We start from the raw sequence: 16,667 nt of genomic DNA, 5'->3' as shown, positions 1-16,667 counted from the left end.
TGTGGGTAGTGTAGTTTATCATCACGTGCTTCCTCAGGACTGCTTTTTTTTTTTTTTTAGGGTAATGAACACATTCCTGGCATTTAATTAAGCAGGCATCTGCACGAAAAGCATTGATGTGATGATTTTTATTTTTTTTTTATTTACTTGTTTTAATTTTTTACATTAAAAAAAAAAAAAAAAGCTTCACAGAGAGAGAAAGAGGTAGAGACAGTAAGAGAGAAATAGTTAATAGAGCGATACATTTACAAAGCAGATTGTCTCGGTGCTTTTCCATCACAGTTCATCGACAGTCCGCAAAGATTGTGTCCGGTTCGTTGTGCAGAACGAACCTCCACTCAACAACATAACTCGCTGGATGGATTTATCCCACAGGTCTGATTCACATTTCAGTTTATTTTGGGGGTAAACATCCCAGAGTTCCACGGCATCCAAATCTTCCAGCAATCTGGCTACGATATTCTTCCGAAGGAACCTGTGAGTGACAGAAAGATTAATGCTTTTTGGATTATTCCAAACAGTCAAAAGCAAAAGTTCAACATTTTGGGAAACAAAGATTGACACCATTCATGTCTGTATTGCAGATATGAAGCTGGTGAGCTTTTAGCATAAAGACTGAAAACAAAAAAGTGGCAAACACCACCTAGCAACACCTCAAAAGCTCACTATTTAACACCTCATATCTCACTTTAATTTGTACAAAAACTGAGATTTCATATTCCCATAGATTTCTATTAGAATACCTCTCTGTGGTATATGTATATCTCCTTAAATGTCACCTTTAAAGTTGAGGTTTGGGTGTTAAAAAGTAAAACACCCTCACCTCTGCTGAGCAGCTGCAAGTTGCGTCCCTCCTCCTGCACCTGAAGCTGCAGCACCTGTTGCAGCAGCTCCTGCCGAAGTGTTTCTTGCACTAGTCCCATCCTCTCCAGCTTCTCCCCATTCAGACGCAACAGCGCGCGGCCTACAGAGTGAGAGCACAATAGCAATGTTACTTCTATTTTGGGGATCCACTCTCCATTTGTGCGTCTGCCGATGATCCTCGCAGTGTGACCTGTGATGGCGTGCTGGGAGAACGCCTCCACGTAGGTCAGGTAGTTGTGTGGACAGTGCTTCTTCAGCCATTTACAAACATCTTGTTGTGTCCAGAGCACGACGGGGCGGATCAGGCTGGGCTGCGTTGGGCTTGTGTGATATATCCCATAATTGTCACTGGAACGGTACTGCAGACAGACAGGAAGACAGACGGTTTAAATACAGCGATGGACACGAAGAATATTCCAACATTTTAAGATAATACGCCGTCTTGCTGAGCGTTAGATGAGAAGATTGACACAACTTTTGGACAGTAAACATCAAGCTACTGCAGCAGCCGATTAGCTTAGCTAAAAACTGTAAACAGAGGGAAACTGCTAGCCTACCGACACTAACGTTCATATTAGAATGACTAATTGGGTTTTTTTTACGCCGGGGTACAATATGCACATACGCCTGTACATGAGGGACTGACAGGATCAGCCCTCTATGAGATCAACAAACAGGTTTGGAACTCATTAAAGCACAACGGGGATGATTGCGATCATATGCACGCGCGGATCAAACTGCTCATGAACTTCTCAAAGATCAGCAAACACGCTGCAGCAGCAGCAGCAGCAGCTCCTGAAACAGGCAACAGCACAGCCGGAGGAGCATGTAGGCCAGTGTGATCGTGAGATCCAGCTCTTTAATCTTACAAGAAGTACAGGATGTAAAGCTATGGAAGACCAATCAAAATGAGCCTTTGATCAGTCAATCAGTTTTAAAAATTCAGCAGGTTCAGCATTTCTCAAACTCAAGAGGTTCTTATATGCAAGAAAGTGGTGGTTAAAAAAAAAAGAAGGCTGGCCTAAGATTTGTGCTGGAGGTCTGCATACATTGTCAGATGTGATAAAGAAGGATGTGTAGAGAGCATGTTCCAGCTACAACCCCATTACATTCTACATGTCATTTCATTAGGAGTATTCATCTTCTGAAGCTCATGTTTCAGTATTTTACATTGTAATAAGTTGTGTCCATAATCTCAGATCATTCCATGATCTAATGAAACACCCAGAGCCATGAACAATAACCCTTTCCTCTTTGGGAAATATATATCTTTAAAATCCAACATAATGACTTCAATTCTCTAATGATGGTATTATGATGTAGTATTCTACCAGATAGAGTTTTCTGTGTTATTGTTACTTTTTGTGAGTGGTGATGTAAGACATGTTTTTGTATCATTGTCATTGAAATACATGTGGACTTCCAGAAGAGGAGCTCCTGTTGTTGTTACAGTACAAGGCGCTAATGGGGAGCAAAACAACAAAGAAAGAAAGAAAGACGCATTCAGAGCAGCAAGTCTGAGTCGATACGTTTCGGCCTCCTGAAAGACTTCCAATCCGCCACGGTCGTGGAAATTTCCTTTAAATGTTTGCTTTTATCTTGATACTTCCTGCTCTACACTTTCAGAACGCCGGGGTTTCCTTTCCTTTCACTTTTGTTGCGAGGACAGCGTTTCTCACTTCATGTCCTCACAGTGTTTAGGTGCTGCCTAAAATGCTATTCTGAATTATCACACGAAAAGGAGCAGTACCAGACAGCACATTCAAGACTCATTTCAATGTCAATGACATTTCATAGAAAGCAAACATTTTCCTAAATTCATGAAAAATAAATTGTTTTCAGCGTGTCAAACAGACCGCGTTCAGAATGCAGCATTGTCCCCAAAAAAAACCCTTGTCGCCTTTTCTCCTAGTAATGATTTTCATTATTAACTAATCTCCCGATTCATTTGTTGATTAAGTGATGAATTGTTTGACCAATAAAATGTCAGACAATTGTGAAAATGGCCATGGCAATTTCCTTAAGCCAAAGGTAATAAGCAAATAGCTTGTTTTATTCTGAACAATAAGAGGAAATAAAAGTAGCAACTCCTCATTATTTAGAAGCTGCAATAAAAGATTGTTTGGCATTCTTGCGTGGAAAAAATGGCTAACGGTTATTATTTTCTTTCAACAACAACTGAATGTATTGTGTTGTAGAGAGAGAGAGACCATAATGAGTGTTTACAGCTTGTTCTGCTCTCAAACCAACATGTGCAGTGCATTAGTGAGGAGTATGTGGTCGCAGAGCGCATGAGGGTACAACATGTCAAAAGAAAAGGAGCAAATAAAACCAACTGAAAGATAAAAAGCTGAACTGCGCTAGAAGTGAAAGTACTGTTCACAGTTTCCAGTGCAGCACGTCCTCCAAACACACAGCACTGATTAAGTTTATGTTCCCCAAAACCAAAATAAACCAACCACTACATTATGTGCGTCCAAGAGGATTGAAGCAAACAAACAATGCATTGTGTACAACTCTGTTATCAGCCCAGCCCAGTTCTATGTTTGCAGCTTTGGCTTCAGCTCATTACCGCCTTTTAAAGACTCTTTCATGGGGCGGAGACAAAGACGAGGGCTTTAAAAACGAGGACAGTTTTCTGCACACATGAATTGTCCCACTTGACAGCGAGCAGACAATGCTGTCATCAGATAACGAAAGGAACATCCATTAAAAAATGAAATTAAAACCGGACCAGAAGGGCTACTGGAAGTGGATCTGACGACATTTCACATAAAGAGATCTTAAAAAATTAAAAAATGATTAAAACAACTTGCACAACGACAAATCGCAGACTGTGTACCATCAAGTATTTGATACCAAACTAAAGTCTGCTTCTTCAACAGGGCTGCTGCAGCACAGTGCGAGTGTCGGAGGACCGGTGCTATTTAAAGCCGTACTGTACTAAAAGGCTGTTAGAACCCACCGACCCGCTGGGGAGAGAGCAACTTCCATCCTCTGCTAAGAAAGTGTCCGTTTGCAACAATGTGTGCCGACCGGCCACATCGGCCAGACTATGACGTTTTCTCTGCACAGAAATGTGAGAGTAGAGTTACTGAACACCGCTGAGGATCATTCCCATGTTTAGTCACACATATAGACATAATTATATCATTATTGTATCGTCGGTATTAGATTTGTTTTGCATCACTTGATGTAGGAATGCAGTGGGGCTGACTGAATGATCTCTGACTCCATATGCTACAACCACTACAGATACAGATGCTACTTTAAGAATTATTTTTGGATCAATCCAAGTCAGGATTTCTGTGATTTAGAGTCAAACAGAAATTTGTTTTTAAGAAAGAAGAAGGTGCTGATGCTGCAACTATTGGGCATATTTGTCTGTTTATCATAACATTTTGTGGTTGTGGGTAATAACCAGACTGTTAAAAACACACAGCAGCTTGTAGTCCTGTAACCTCACCGATCTGTATGTTAGCCCATAATTTGAATAACGACACAGAATAACGTAGCAATGGCTAACTATCAGATTTGCCATTGTGCTTGGTTGAGCACCATCAAGCTTAAGAAATAAAGATATCTCCTTGACAGTGCAGGATGAAGAAAGCCCGAGGGGTATCACACAACATCAGCTCATGAACCAGGTGTGCCACTGGACGCGTTGAGGTCACGGATGTGTTCGGTACCTGCAGGGCCTCTGTGCCCGGCTGCTGCAGCAGCTTCACCGTCCTGCCGCCTGCGGTTTTCTGCCCTCGTCCGTCGTGCCAGGTTAGGTTCCCACCTGTCCGTCGACTTAGCTGGTGCTTGAAGTCCTCCGGCAGAGCCCTGTACTCCACAGCTGGCCTGCAGAAACTGAAACTGGATGCCGCTGGAGAGTTGAAAGCGGGGGGGGGGGTTATAATGATTAGATAGCCGGATCTGCTTGTAACCACTAAAACAGCGCGAGACACGCTCTGCAAAAACAAAAACAAAAATCCCTCCAAGCCAGAGTCAAACCCACCTGAACACCCTGTCACTCAGGGACGATGTCATTATGAAGGGCCTGCTCATACCTGCTCTGATTGATACTGAGCAGGTATGATGAGGTAATGTTCAAAGTCACCTGAGGCTGTACAAGCTCATGGGTAATTCACAGAAGTCCTAGTTCGGGTAACACTACCACTCTGTGCTTGCGAGGCGAGCCAGATTCTGATAATTAATGCCGAGGCCTGCAGGCAGACGTCCAAACCCACTCAACAGCAGGTGGCTTCCCAAAATCCAGTAATTAAGGAAAGTGTGTAACTACAGTAAACACGCTGTTACTGGCACAGATCCTGGCAGCGAGCTGCGGGTCATTACTGATTCATGTGCCAGATTTGAAGAATTTTCGTACCCTGTTTGAAGGTACGTGTGCAGCTGTGCGCGTGTGCGTGCGTGTGTGTGTGTGTGTGTGTGTGTCGACGTGCATTTCCAATATCTTAAATTGAGCAGAGAATTTGAAAATAGGACGTAACGAGAGAGACCGTCTGGGGGGGGTTGCGAGGGTTTGAGGAGATGAAAGAGTGTCTTTTGGTTTTCTAGCTTCGTGCCTCTCCTTTCTGTCACTCAACATCTCCCACTGAGAGCGGAGCGAGTCGTGCAATCATCAAGGCGAACCAGCAGCATCAGATTATTATGAATAAAAGTCTGTACGCCATTTTTGTTTCTTTGAGTTGGAACTCTGACGCGGTGTACTTATGAACTCTCCTACAGTGTTATTACTCCCCCAGGCTGCTGCAGTAACCACAAATGTGCCCCTAAACGCATTTAATTAAGACCACTTGTCAGACTGAGTTTACTGAGTTCTGTAGTCTATAAGGAGAAGAAAAGGTCTCCTCATTATAACTAGCACACACATTAATTGCCAGCGCCGGATAGAAAAACCTCTTTCATGAACACAAATCGTACTTAGCATGCTGTGAAGTGTCTAGCCTGCATGAAATACGTTTCACTGGGTATTTTTGGTTGCATCTGCTCTGTAGAATAAACAGAGAGCAACACATCAGCAACACGAAATTTTCACCAGAATTTGGAACACATCGTCCAATTAAGAGTAACTTCAATGCAAAAAAACCCAAAAAAAAAACCTGACCACAACAACAGTCACACTGATACTGGTCATTTCTGGTGGGCTGTCCGTTTCAGCACCAAGTCCTCGACCATCAGCAGACCACCCTGCTCCTCGCTTATTAACACCATAACGTCCCCATGATGTCCACAGACATTCATACAGTTCAAAGAGTTCTTACTTCCTACGGTGTTCTAGATTTAATGTAATGTTTTCACTTCACACTGTAGCCTTTGTACTTCCTCGTGCAGTTACTGGATGGTAGTCTATAGCAGGCGTTTTGTCAAAAGAGGCACCAACATACCCGGTAAACCGGTCTCGCGAGTAGGCTACCGAGTTAAACTAACAAAGTCCAGCTCCACGCGTGCTTTAAGTTTAAGTTTCCATTGAATGTAGGTTCTTTCTAAGAAAATGTCGACGTCTTAATTGCAAACAACAACAAAAAAAAGCCGCCTACCGTCCACAGCCATGGCGTTTCCGTGCCGTAGTGGATCTAGTCAGACTCTCCCATCATCTCCGGGTCCGGCGGCCGCCTCTCTCCGTCTCCGCGTTTTGTGTTCACCGACAAAAGTTTCCGTGAGGTCTGGCAGGAGGAATGACGCTCCGCATTCTCTCAAGTCTTTCTGGGGGAAAAAAAAATGCGTTCAACCAGCTCACGTCGCTCACCGGTGCTGCCGTCTGTGTGCTGACTGAAGTTGTTGGAGACGCGACAGGAATGTCCCCGAGCAGCTGTGCGGACTGGTTCCGCTGGCTCAGGCGTGTGCGCGCTTGTGTCTGTGTGTGTGTGTGTGTGTGCGCGAGTGTGTGCGCAGTATGTGGTTTTATATCTGTGCCGTGAGAATCAGACGCGCGGCTTTTTCTCAAGAGCCTGCATGAGCGCAGTGAGCTCAAAGTGCAGCCCCGGGCCCTGTAATTATCGCAGCCAGTGGAGACTCTGAAAAACAGCCGGATGAAAAGGCTTCTCATCGCTGCAGCATCCAGCGTATAGGAATTCCCCTTTGCCTTTTCTTAAAGAAAGGAAGCTCTGTGCGCGCCTGTGGGCAGCGGGCCCTCTCTGTGATGGACCCTCTATGTGGGGTTTGTCCAGAAGAGCTGCAGTACGATATCAGAGAGCAGCGCTGCGCAGTTACTAAATGGGTCACATATACAGTAATGCCCTTTCTTTGCCATTTTAGCCTGTATGTTTTATTATTGTTTTTTTCCACCACAATAAAATGAAAAAGGGCCAAAACTCGTGGTAGTGGGGCGCGTTGGTTTAACAAATCATTATAACATAACTGTAAAAGCATCACATTTGGTGTTGATAGATCTATTGGGAACAAAAGTGGCAGACATTTTTCTAAATGGCCACCAGCAGTGGGTCAAACTCTCCCATCCCATAGCAATAACAGACATAATGTAGATCCTAGTAACCCTGAGAGTAATAAAACGCTCACTCTCAATTGGCTTTTACAAATTAAATGGTTATTGCATTATATTATAGTTTTATAAAGTGCTGCGAATCAGAATCAACAGCTCTTGTATTACAGTTTTATACAATTCCGTATATTGCAGCTGCAGTCCTCTAGCTCTCTCTCTCTCCAAAATTGGCCTCCATTGTTGTTTACATCGAAGGGCAAACCTGACTCTTATTTAAAGCGTTCAACTCTGATTTCTAGGCGCTCTAACTGGTTACAGGTGTGTTTTCCCCTCAGGTGCATTCTGGGTGCAGGTGATTGATAATTGAGCGTGGTATTTCAAGTGTTTAGCAAACAACACTCACAGTCTCTCCGTATGATGTGTCAAATGCAGATAACAGTGTGTTGTTGTTTTTTTTGCAAAAAAGAGTGATTTATAATTTCACACTCAGTGTAAAGCAGACTTATGTGCTTATGCTTCAGCATACCTGGTGAATAGATAGGCAACACGAGACACTGGTCTCAATAATTGTGCCACAAATATCAGTTTGTGTCTTGGCAGTTGAATTTTTTTTTTTTATTTTTGTCAGATGATGGATACCTCAGCAAACATCGTTTTGTTTTTTATTTAGAAAAGTAAAGAAACACACAAGTAACCTATTAATATGTAGAACGTTGCCGTCTCATGAATACATATAGTAACTTTATTAGTAATAGTAAAGTAGTAATTAGGGTTGTCCTTATCCACTCTCAAAGATTGGTATCAGGGCCAATCAAGGCATGAGTCCGTGACACTATTTATGTTATTGACCTGATTTATGTGCACTTTCATTTCAGCCCAGCGTGAGCATCTCTTTTGTTTTGCTGTCATCTAGTGGATGGAGTTTTAGCAGCGGACAGCACGGACGGACAGCTGCAGAGAGACGACGCGACCACGCTCACCACGCCACCGCAACAGAAGCCCCGCCAGCAAAAAACCAACAAGAGTAACCTATTAATGTAATCAGTCCAAAAGATGGACAGTCGACAAAAAGGAACACTCAACAGAATACATTTCAATAAGGTAAATCAGGCAAAGGCTCAAGCATGTACATCGGATTGATTTTAATAACATGAATGCACTTGAATTGAGCCATGTGCTGCTGTGTTATGTTGGAAAAAAGAAGTATCAGGTCGGGTTCTAATAACAAAGTCCCGAATAATAACTAACGTCTAACTGAATTACTTCCTAGTATTAGTACCATTAGTAATACATATTATAGCACCAGAACAAGTAGAATTTCTTAGTTCTAAAACATGAGACATCCTTCCTAACTACTGAATGTGTGTTTTTTGTATTATTGCAGGTCACACAATAATCAACACGGTGGCGGTGGCTTATTGACTTTGTCAAAAAAGGTGTCTGCCAAAAGACAGAGGGTTTCCAACACTCTCGACATCTTCCAATTCACAGCCGGCAAACAAGACACACTGGGCGCTGTGTGTCATCTAGCGACACGATCGGTGGTGCATGGCGGCCGTTGGCTGGTGGAGTGATTTGTCTGGTCGATTTCAATGACAAACCAGACTAACTAGTTGCGCCGTGGCGTTCAGCCACATGAAATGTTCAATAACAGGTGTGTGATGCTCTAAGATGCCCGGGGCTGTACTCGCTCAACACTGAGTGGATCAGCATCTGTCTAACCTTTGCGGAGAGATGTGGGTAACCCCACTGAACCCCACTTATGATTGGAATTTTGGGATTGCAATTATTTACCATGAAGGAGGAATTCCCAGTAAGCGCAGGTCATAAGCTCGCGTTGATTGAGCCCCTGCCCTTTGTACACACCGCCCGTCGCTTCTAACGATCGGATGCTTCAGTGAGGTCCTCGGATCGCCCGAGAAGACGATAAAACTTGACTATCTAGAGGAAGTAAACGTCGTTACGAGGTTTTAGTAGGTGAACCCGCGGAGGGATCATTACCGGTTGCCGGCATTACAGAAAAGGAGCTGTGTGCTGCTGTTCACCCAGCCTAAGGCAATCCATCAACGGCGGACGCAAGAGAGGTATTCCATAAATTGGCTCACGCCCCCGTCATCGATACTTTCTGAATCCACTCAGTTTCATGTCTAATTGGGGAGGGATCTCACACTACAAATAAGGCATGTACATAAATACATAAGAAAAAGACCTAAAAAGGAGGTCAAACTGAGTTTTGTTTCTCCGCTGCTACAAATCTTACTGGAGCGTCAGGGAGTAGCTGAGGGATTTCCCCTGAAGGTCTGGACTGAAATACATTTCATGGTTCTCATCTGTGTATTTATGAATATCTCATACTTTGACATCAGGCTGCTCTGGTTTAAATCTACAAAACAGGAAAACGATAATGAACTGACGCCGCCGCTGCATGCGTTATCAAACTGGAACCAGCAGACCGAGACACGATTGTCCTCCTGAGACAGATTTTGACAAAAGGACTGTAGCGGTGCAAGTGTGATGATGAAAGCTGACGGGAGAGATCAAGGTGACATCCACAATATTATCCACAGTGCATTGCACTTAATCAGTGTCAGCAGTGGATGTGAGCAGCTGTTATGTTGTGCAATGATGGAAGGACACAGATGGTAATCGGAGGGTATTTGACAGACTTTCTGTGCACAAGTTTAATGACCTTGTTGACTTCTGACTTCCGAAATGAAAAAAAAAAAAAAAAAAAAGCATCTTTGCCGTCGAACAGCAGAAACAATATTTTCATCACAGCCACACAAGGTGCACCACCCCATAGTGTCGTCTTATTCACACACAAATAAAGTTGTCATCAGCTGTCATTGTCGTGAGATATGAAATAAAAACTAACAAGTAAAAATCCTGCATTCTAAATATTTCTGAAATAAAAGTACGTACGTATTATCAGAAAAAATGATCTAGTATCTAAAGAGTCATTATGCACAGTGGACATTTGTTGTCGTCTTCATTCTTACCACTGATGCATCAGTTTATAATCAGCATTTTAATGTTGTGGCTGGTCTGGGTAAAGCAAATTATTGGTACTTCTTATTCTGTTTTAAACGGTAGCTATGTACTACTTTACCTAGGATTCAAGAGGGAGAGAGAGAGAGAGAGAGAGAGAGAGAGAGAGAGAGAGAGAGAGAGAGAGAGAGAGAGAGAGAGAGAGAGAGAGAGAGAGGAGAACACGGGTCACTAAGGACAATAATGTCTCTGGTGATTGAACATTTTTTACTTTGTGATGGTGGTTTTGGTATGCTAATGTTGAGCCGGGAGCTATAGCTGATAAGCTCCCGGCAAGTTATAGATCATCAAACGCTATACAGCGGGCTTCAGAATAAAGTGCTTTCATATAATCCAGTGCAGCTGGAGTCATCGCCCATCGGAGGACTCGTTCTCTTTAGTTCTGTACTGTTTTCCGTTTATGAAAATGGGCTGATTTGTCCTTGACTTTAATCTGAAGGAGCAATACAATAGCGGCCTCTCTATTGTCTTCTCCTGTCCTGTGGCTCCTCGTTGTATCTGTTGAACTCAGCCAAGCCTACCAACCTTGTGATGTAACCAGTTAAGAGTACTGCAACACGGCGGCGCTCTTATCACCAAAGATAAAACGGAGCTTCTTGTGTCTATTAAATGCTTCCATTTGTAATGTTTGACGTGCAACTGTTGATTACAGTGTAGCTCCATTTAGTGAATCAGCTTAACTTGGATAACTGCTTGATTTTCACTTTAAGGGGGTGGAACAACCAATTATCATTCTTATCATTTTTATTAGTGCATGGACCTCATGTAATTCTAACAGGTGATAAAATCCCCCTACCAGCACCTCTAAGGCTGATTTATTTGCATTATATGTTTAATCCATATAAAATCAAAGTGTAATAATGAGCTACACTTCGTGAGCATGAGAGGTGCTGGTAGGTCAGTATATAGCCATTTCCCATGTTTCAACTCTTTATGCTAAGCTAAGCTAACTCTCTCCTGGCTCCAGCTTCATATTTAATGTGTAGACATGAGAGTGCTGTTGAAGTATTCATCTAACTCTCAGACAGAAAGTGAATACGTGAATTCCCCAAAATGTCAAAGTATTTCTAAGGCATTTTAAGACACTGTAGTGAACATAGTGTTCACAGCAAACATGGGCTGCAACTATATGAAATATATCTTCAGACAATAAGTCGCTCTTTGAATTCTTGGGAACTACAGGGACCTCAGGATACACTGGTGCTGCACTACATCTAGAACCTGCATTTCTGAAACATTGCTATAAATGTAGCTCAGTTTAATTTAATGCATTTATAAAAAGGACAAAGGCTCATTAGTCAACATTTATGTAAATGTGCCAGTGTTAGCCAGCTAATTCATTTTCAACTGCAGTCCTCTGGCGATCTGTTTTGAATCCAATGAGGTGATGCCCTTTACTGTTAATGCTATGGTTGTTATCATGCATTGTATTCCCTTCTAGCCCACATGAATGTGAATTCAGTGTCCTGCTGTCCTGAATAAACAAAGGTTGACGATAAAGAAAGCGATAGCGATACGACATAAGCCTTCTCTAGACCGTGCAGAAGCCATGCAGCAGCAGGAAGCGACAGGAGACGGCTCACAGGGCGCACCGCTCCCAGTTGCACACCTGCTCACAAAATCAACAGTTTTACAGCTATAGTGACGGTGTCATCCTGGGGGCCTCGAATGTACCGATTTAATATTCTCTCTTTGGGTTTATAAGAATGGAAATACGCCAAGAGTAGATGGGAGGCTGAGCACCCTGCTGTTTTTTTGATATTGCACTATGTGATTGATGTTTATTTGAAATGACTCCACACTAGATAACAGCATCTGCCAGATATTCTCCTACATCACCCCCCCCCACTCCTCCCAATGTCTGAATTATAGGCAGCGATCTTCCCATTCACCACTGGTGACGACTGCCTCATTGGCTCCAACCTGTTTTTTGTGGTGATAGAAGTATATTGTAGTGCATCCCAGTCACACCACGAACTGCACATGTGGTCGTAAACCCGGCTGACTAGTTGAACTGTCGGGGTGTGGGGATGACTAGTTTCTGCAGATGATTGGGAGGAAATGCAGGCTGGAGCGTTGGGGCTCCTCTTAAACTTTAAGCATGTACACGTTTGGCCCCGGTTCGAGCGCTAAGAAGATGAAAGGGAGCGTTTGAATGAATAGTTTCCACAAGAGAGAACATCAAAGGGCCTCAATTATTAATAGTATACTTTGAGGTTTACACTGAGCAGCTGTTTAAACAAAGGAATTCATTTTCCAACAATTGTTTTTAACATTGAAATATTTCAAATACTGTATCTTATTTCTATTGTTTTTATGGTCACGCCAGAGTGATCCAGAAAATCCCTCCCCAGTGTATGGGGACAGTATATTTACTGTATGTACTATTATTAATAATCCAAACATTAAACATACTGTACAGTAACAGTACAGGCACAAGGCAGAGTTAATAGTTTCTTATTTAGCAATAAGTCTACCCATATGTGTACGCTGTACAACAGAGAACTAAGTCAGAGCATTTATTATTTATTTATCTTAGCATCTAAACCAGCAGTCAACACAAGGGGGCAGTCTTCTTCTGATTACAGAGAGACATACTGTCTAATGGTACTGAGCAATATCTGACTATGTTCAATATCATATTTACAAAGGCAGACATATACTTTAACACATTAAATACTGTAAATGATGTAAAGACTACTGAAAAAAGCATACAAGATGCACCATTCTGTCTTCTAAGTATCTTTTAATATGAACTGTCTGCTGTAATCAAGGACGGCACATCTTGTTCACTGTTTGTTTGTTGCACTGCTACATTACTTGCTAGTATATTGGCAACTGAAACTAATGAAACCCCATTTTCATTATACTGCTGCTATTTGTTTCACGCTTTGAAAACAGTGAAGGGACGTAAATTAATACATTAACTCAACTATTGTAGTCAAGTACAATTTTGAGGTACTTGTACATTTGACTTAAGTATTTTCCATTTAATGCCATTTATATTTCTAGGTAAATATTGTACTTTTTACCCTATATTTATTTCACTACTACGTTTATTTGATAGCTTTCGTTACTAATTGTTTTGCAGATTCAGATTATTAATACAAAAATGAACAAATAAATAATGTATTATCATGGATTACGATACCCAGCTGTATGTAAAGTACTTTGCCAGCTGCTACATTTTAGTACTTATAAGTACAGTTTGATGTCAATACTTTTGTATTTTTACACTGTATTGCTAATTTCTACATTAATAAAAAAACAGAATACATCTTCCACCATCGATTGAAACCATCTAACAGATGGAAAGCTGACTGTACAGTTATATAGTAAATTACAGTAATGGATCAAAAAGAGCTGCAATAAGCTACAGAACCTCCAGTATCACAACTACCATTTTGCCATCCATCTATTACTGACTATATAACTAACACAAATAAACAACTATCTATATCTCTCTATGTATATTTGGAAGGAATTTTAATGCAATTCTACGACACAAGGGTTTGTAAAAAGTATATGAAAGCTAACTTTATAAGAAAACGCTTTTCTGTAGAGCTGAATATCCTTACAAAAGTGTGTGTGTGTGTGTGTGTGTGTGTGTGTGTGTGTGTGTGTGTGTGTGTGTGTGTGTGTGTGCGTGCGTGCGTGTTGGCCGTCTCCAGATGTGTACTCACTGCTTTGAGAATGGCAACAGCAAACACACTGAGCTTCTTGGCTGAGGTGTGAAGTGTGCCGTGACCTCTTGCTTCCCATGTGGCCCCCAAATTATGTTTGTTCAGGCCACAACATTTGGCTCCTTTAATGGACTAAATTCTTCAGATGGTGACGCCTCCGAATTAATCTTTTTCCACAAGTACCAAGAGTAAAAAAAATGGCAACTCGACATAAACTTAAAACAGAAGAATCGTACATAAAGAGGCCAAAATGAAAAAAGGAAAAGCACCCAACTGGGTACACCTCCACAGGAAACACGGTTGAGGTTTGTGAAGTGTTGAGACCAATTACTCCTGTTTGTTCTGTTACATGGCTGTGAACATTACAAGAGCGGATATAGGCCACTCTAAAACAAACAGCCCTGCAAGTTAGACACAACAATTTCTAAACCTGCATTTGCAACAGTATCTCTTAAACGTAAACAGTTACTGTGACGAGTAAAAGCTGCTTGGGCTATTTTCTAAGTTTCACGCGTGATTGATTGCATTATGCATTTCTCCCTCAAGATACATTGATATATTAACATGCAGTATTCAGAAACTAGCACAACAAGCTGGCAGGAAACAATAAGGCTGTATCAAAATATAAAATATGGATAGACCTTTCACACTCTTTGGATCAAAGCTCCGGCTCATTTATTCGATGCAAGTTTAAACAAATGCTGAAAATGCAAATATTACATGAGCCAGCACTGTTGGGAAAGCACTGTCAAACCCGCAGTCCAGTTACGCACAGACTTCGTTGTAAACTAGAGACACACATTAGGAGATTTACAGGCCAGCTCAGAATTTGGACCGCTGGTGTTAAAACTAAATAGACACAAAGAAATAGGGAAAGGGATAAACACAAATACCCATATGTTGCACAGACTTTCATGGATTTTTCATGCAGGCAAGTTTGGCCTCACCCTGTCTATAATGTGGCGATGTCAAGAAAGTCCACGAACAGCTTCAGCCTGACGTATGCGTTAAGAAGGGCAGGTGAGTGGAAGCTAAAAACAGCTGTAACTGTGTGATGACATTCAAGGAAAAAACTCTGGGTGGAGCCGCCACACCGGCCCGCAGAATAAAGCTGCACTTGTTTCACAGCAGCAGAAAGTCAGAGCCTGGATGCTGTGTGCTCTGCAACATGTTTCACACGGTACAATGAGAGCTTGTTTACAAAAAAAAATCGGGAGAGTAAAAGAGCTCACGGAGAATATGCAACACACACACACACACACACACACACACACACACACACACACACACACACACACACACACACACACACACACACACACACACACACACACACACACACACACACACACACACACACACACCGTTGTGCATCTACACTAAACAGGGTGTTTCCAGGTGAAAGAGGTGGGACCTGGTACAAACAGGATACAGGAAATGGGCCTGCTTCTAAAAAAAAAAGGGTCAATCAAAAGATCCCTGCAAAAATAATGGACACAGTGTGACTCTTGTTCAAAATGAGATCATGTTACAATGTTCAATTAATTCAGTTTTTATACATATTGGATAATTTGACTACATTGTGCCTAATTTAAATGAATTAATCCAAACCAATGAGATAAGAGCTGTGTGCAACGTAGACAACGTATTTCTGTGTGTTCTGAAACGTAACCTGTAACTACAGACGTAGGCGATAAATGGAAACGGGTGTATTTTGTTAACTCCATCCTTACCCACCTACATTTACGTCTATCTGCATAATCACAGATCGCCTTGTGGACCATATAATTCTAACAAGGTACACTTTTACCTTGGGAATGAATCACATGCTACACCCTGCACTTTCCGAGATAATAGAATAGGAGATTTAAAAAGAAAAGCGAAGTCTAATTAAGAGTTTTAAGGCCAACAGAAAATGCTGAAAGTTGTGAAAAACTTAAAACAAAACACTTGTACAAGCTTAATTTGGAGGCTTTGATTGAGTGTTCAGTTTGCCCTCCAAAAGCTGATTCTGTAAATCACTTTAACTTCGTTTGAAAATTGTTACGATAAAATGGTTATAATGGATGCATGCAGCCAAAATGTGTCTCCGTCTAACTGGCCTTTTAGTGGAAAGTGTTCCGTTTGTGGTACAGTGGGGCAGCCAGGCGTCTTTCTTTCCTCGGGGCGGTGAAGTTTTTCAACTGTACAAAGACTAGTGTTGTAAATGAATGTGTGGGCTTGTGGGGCAAAGCACTCAGGCATGGGTGTGCACTGCCACAGCCTTCAACACAGGGTATTTGTTTTTATTTGTTCCCAGTCCTGGAGGTTTGCTGTTAGGTCGGGGTATAAACTGTGTCTATGTGTGAAGTAAAAGAGACCAAGATGTTTCCCAGATTTCCCTTTCGAGACAAGCTGAAGAATATCATCACAGAACAGTCATTCTAGCTTTAAAAAAAGATCCACATACAGATCACACACAATATTATATATTTCATGTATGCTGTACTCAAGTACTGTACTACAATGTTAAGGTGCTTGTGCTTAATTTGAGTATTACAATTTCATGCTACCGTACACAATTTGGAGGCATCGATTGTACGTTTTACTCCCCTACATTTATTTCACAGCTTTAGTCGTTTGTT

The 16,667-nt window shown here is 41.9% G+C and overlaps 1 protein-coding gene across 3 annotated transcripts in view; it reads right to left on the bottom strand.

Annotated features, from left to right (window-relative positions):
* Positions 1 to 190: 190 nt before the first annotated feature.
* Positions 191 to 16,667, bottom strand: part of samd10a (sterile alpha motif domain containing 10a) — a 38,133-nt gene continuing 21,656 nt past the window's right edge. The window contains exons 2-6 of one of the 3 annotated variants that reach the window (XM_068733839.1): positions 6,411 to 6,576; positions 4,554 to 4,735; positions 1,055 to 1,223; positions 780 to 964; positions 191 to 475 (exon numbers count right to left, since the gene is read on the bottom strand). In XM_068733839.1, coding sequence (XP_068589940.1) covers positions 395 to 475; positions 780 to 964; positions 1,055 to 1,223; positions 4,554 to 4,735; positions 6,411 to 6,423 — 630 coding nt within the window. In that variant the 5' untranslated portion in view covers positions 6,424 to 6,576 and the 3' untranslated portion in view covers positions 191 to 394. Of the gene's footprint in view, positions 476 to 779; positions 965 to 1,054; positions 1,224 to 4,553; positions 4,736 to 6,410; positions 6,851 to 16,667 lie in introns of those variants that run through there. The other 2 variants (XM_068733838.1, XM_068733840.1) reach the window with 2 other exon arrangements.

Source organism: Cebidichthys violaceus, unplaced genomic scaffold (assembly GCF_023349555.1).
Source record: "Cebidichthys violaceus isolate CVI_PGR_0920_01 unplaced genomic scaffold, fCebVio1.0.p SCAF_6, whole genome shotgun sequence".
In the NCBI taxonomy this organism is placed as follows: domain Eukaryota; kingdom Metazoa; phylum Chordata; class Actinopteri; order Perciformes; family Stichaeidae; genus Cebidichthys; species Cebidichthys violaceus.
Note: the sequence above shows the minus strand (reverse complement) of the source record. Positions and strands in the feature narration are given on the sequence as shown.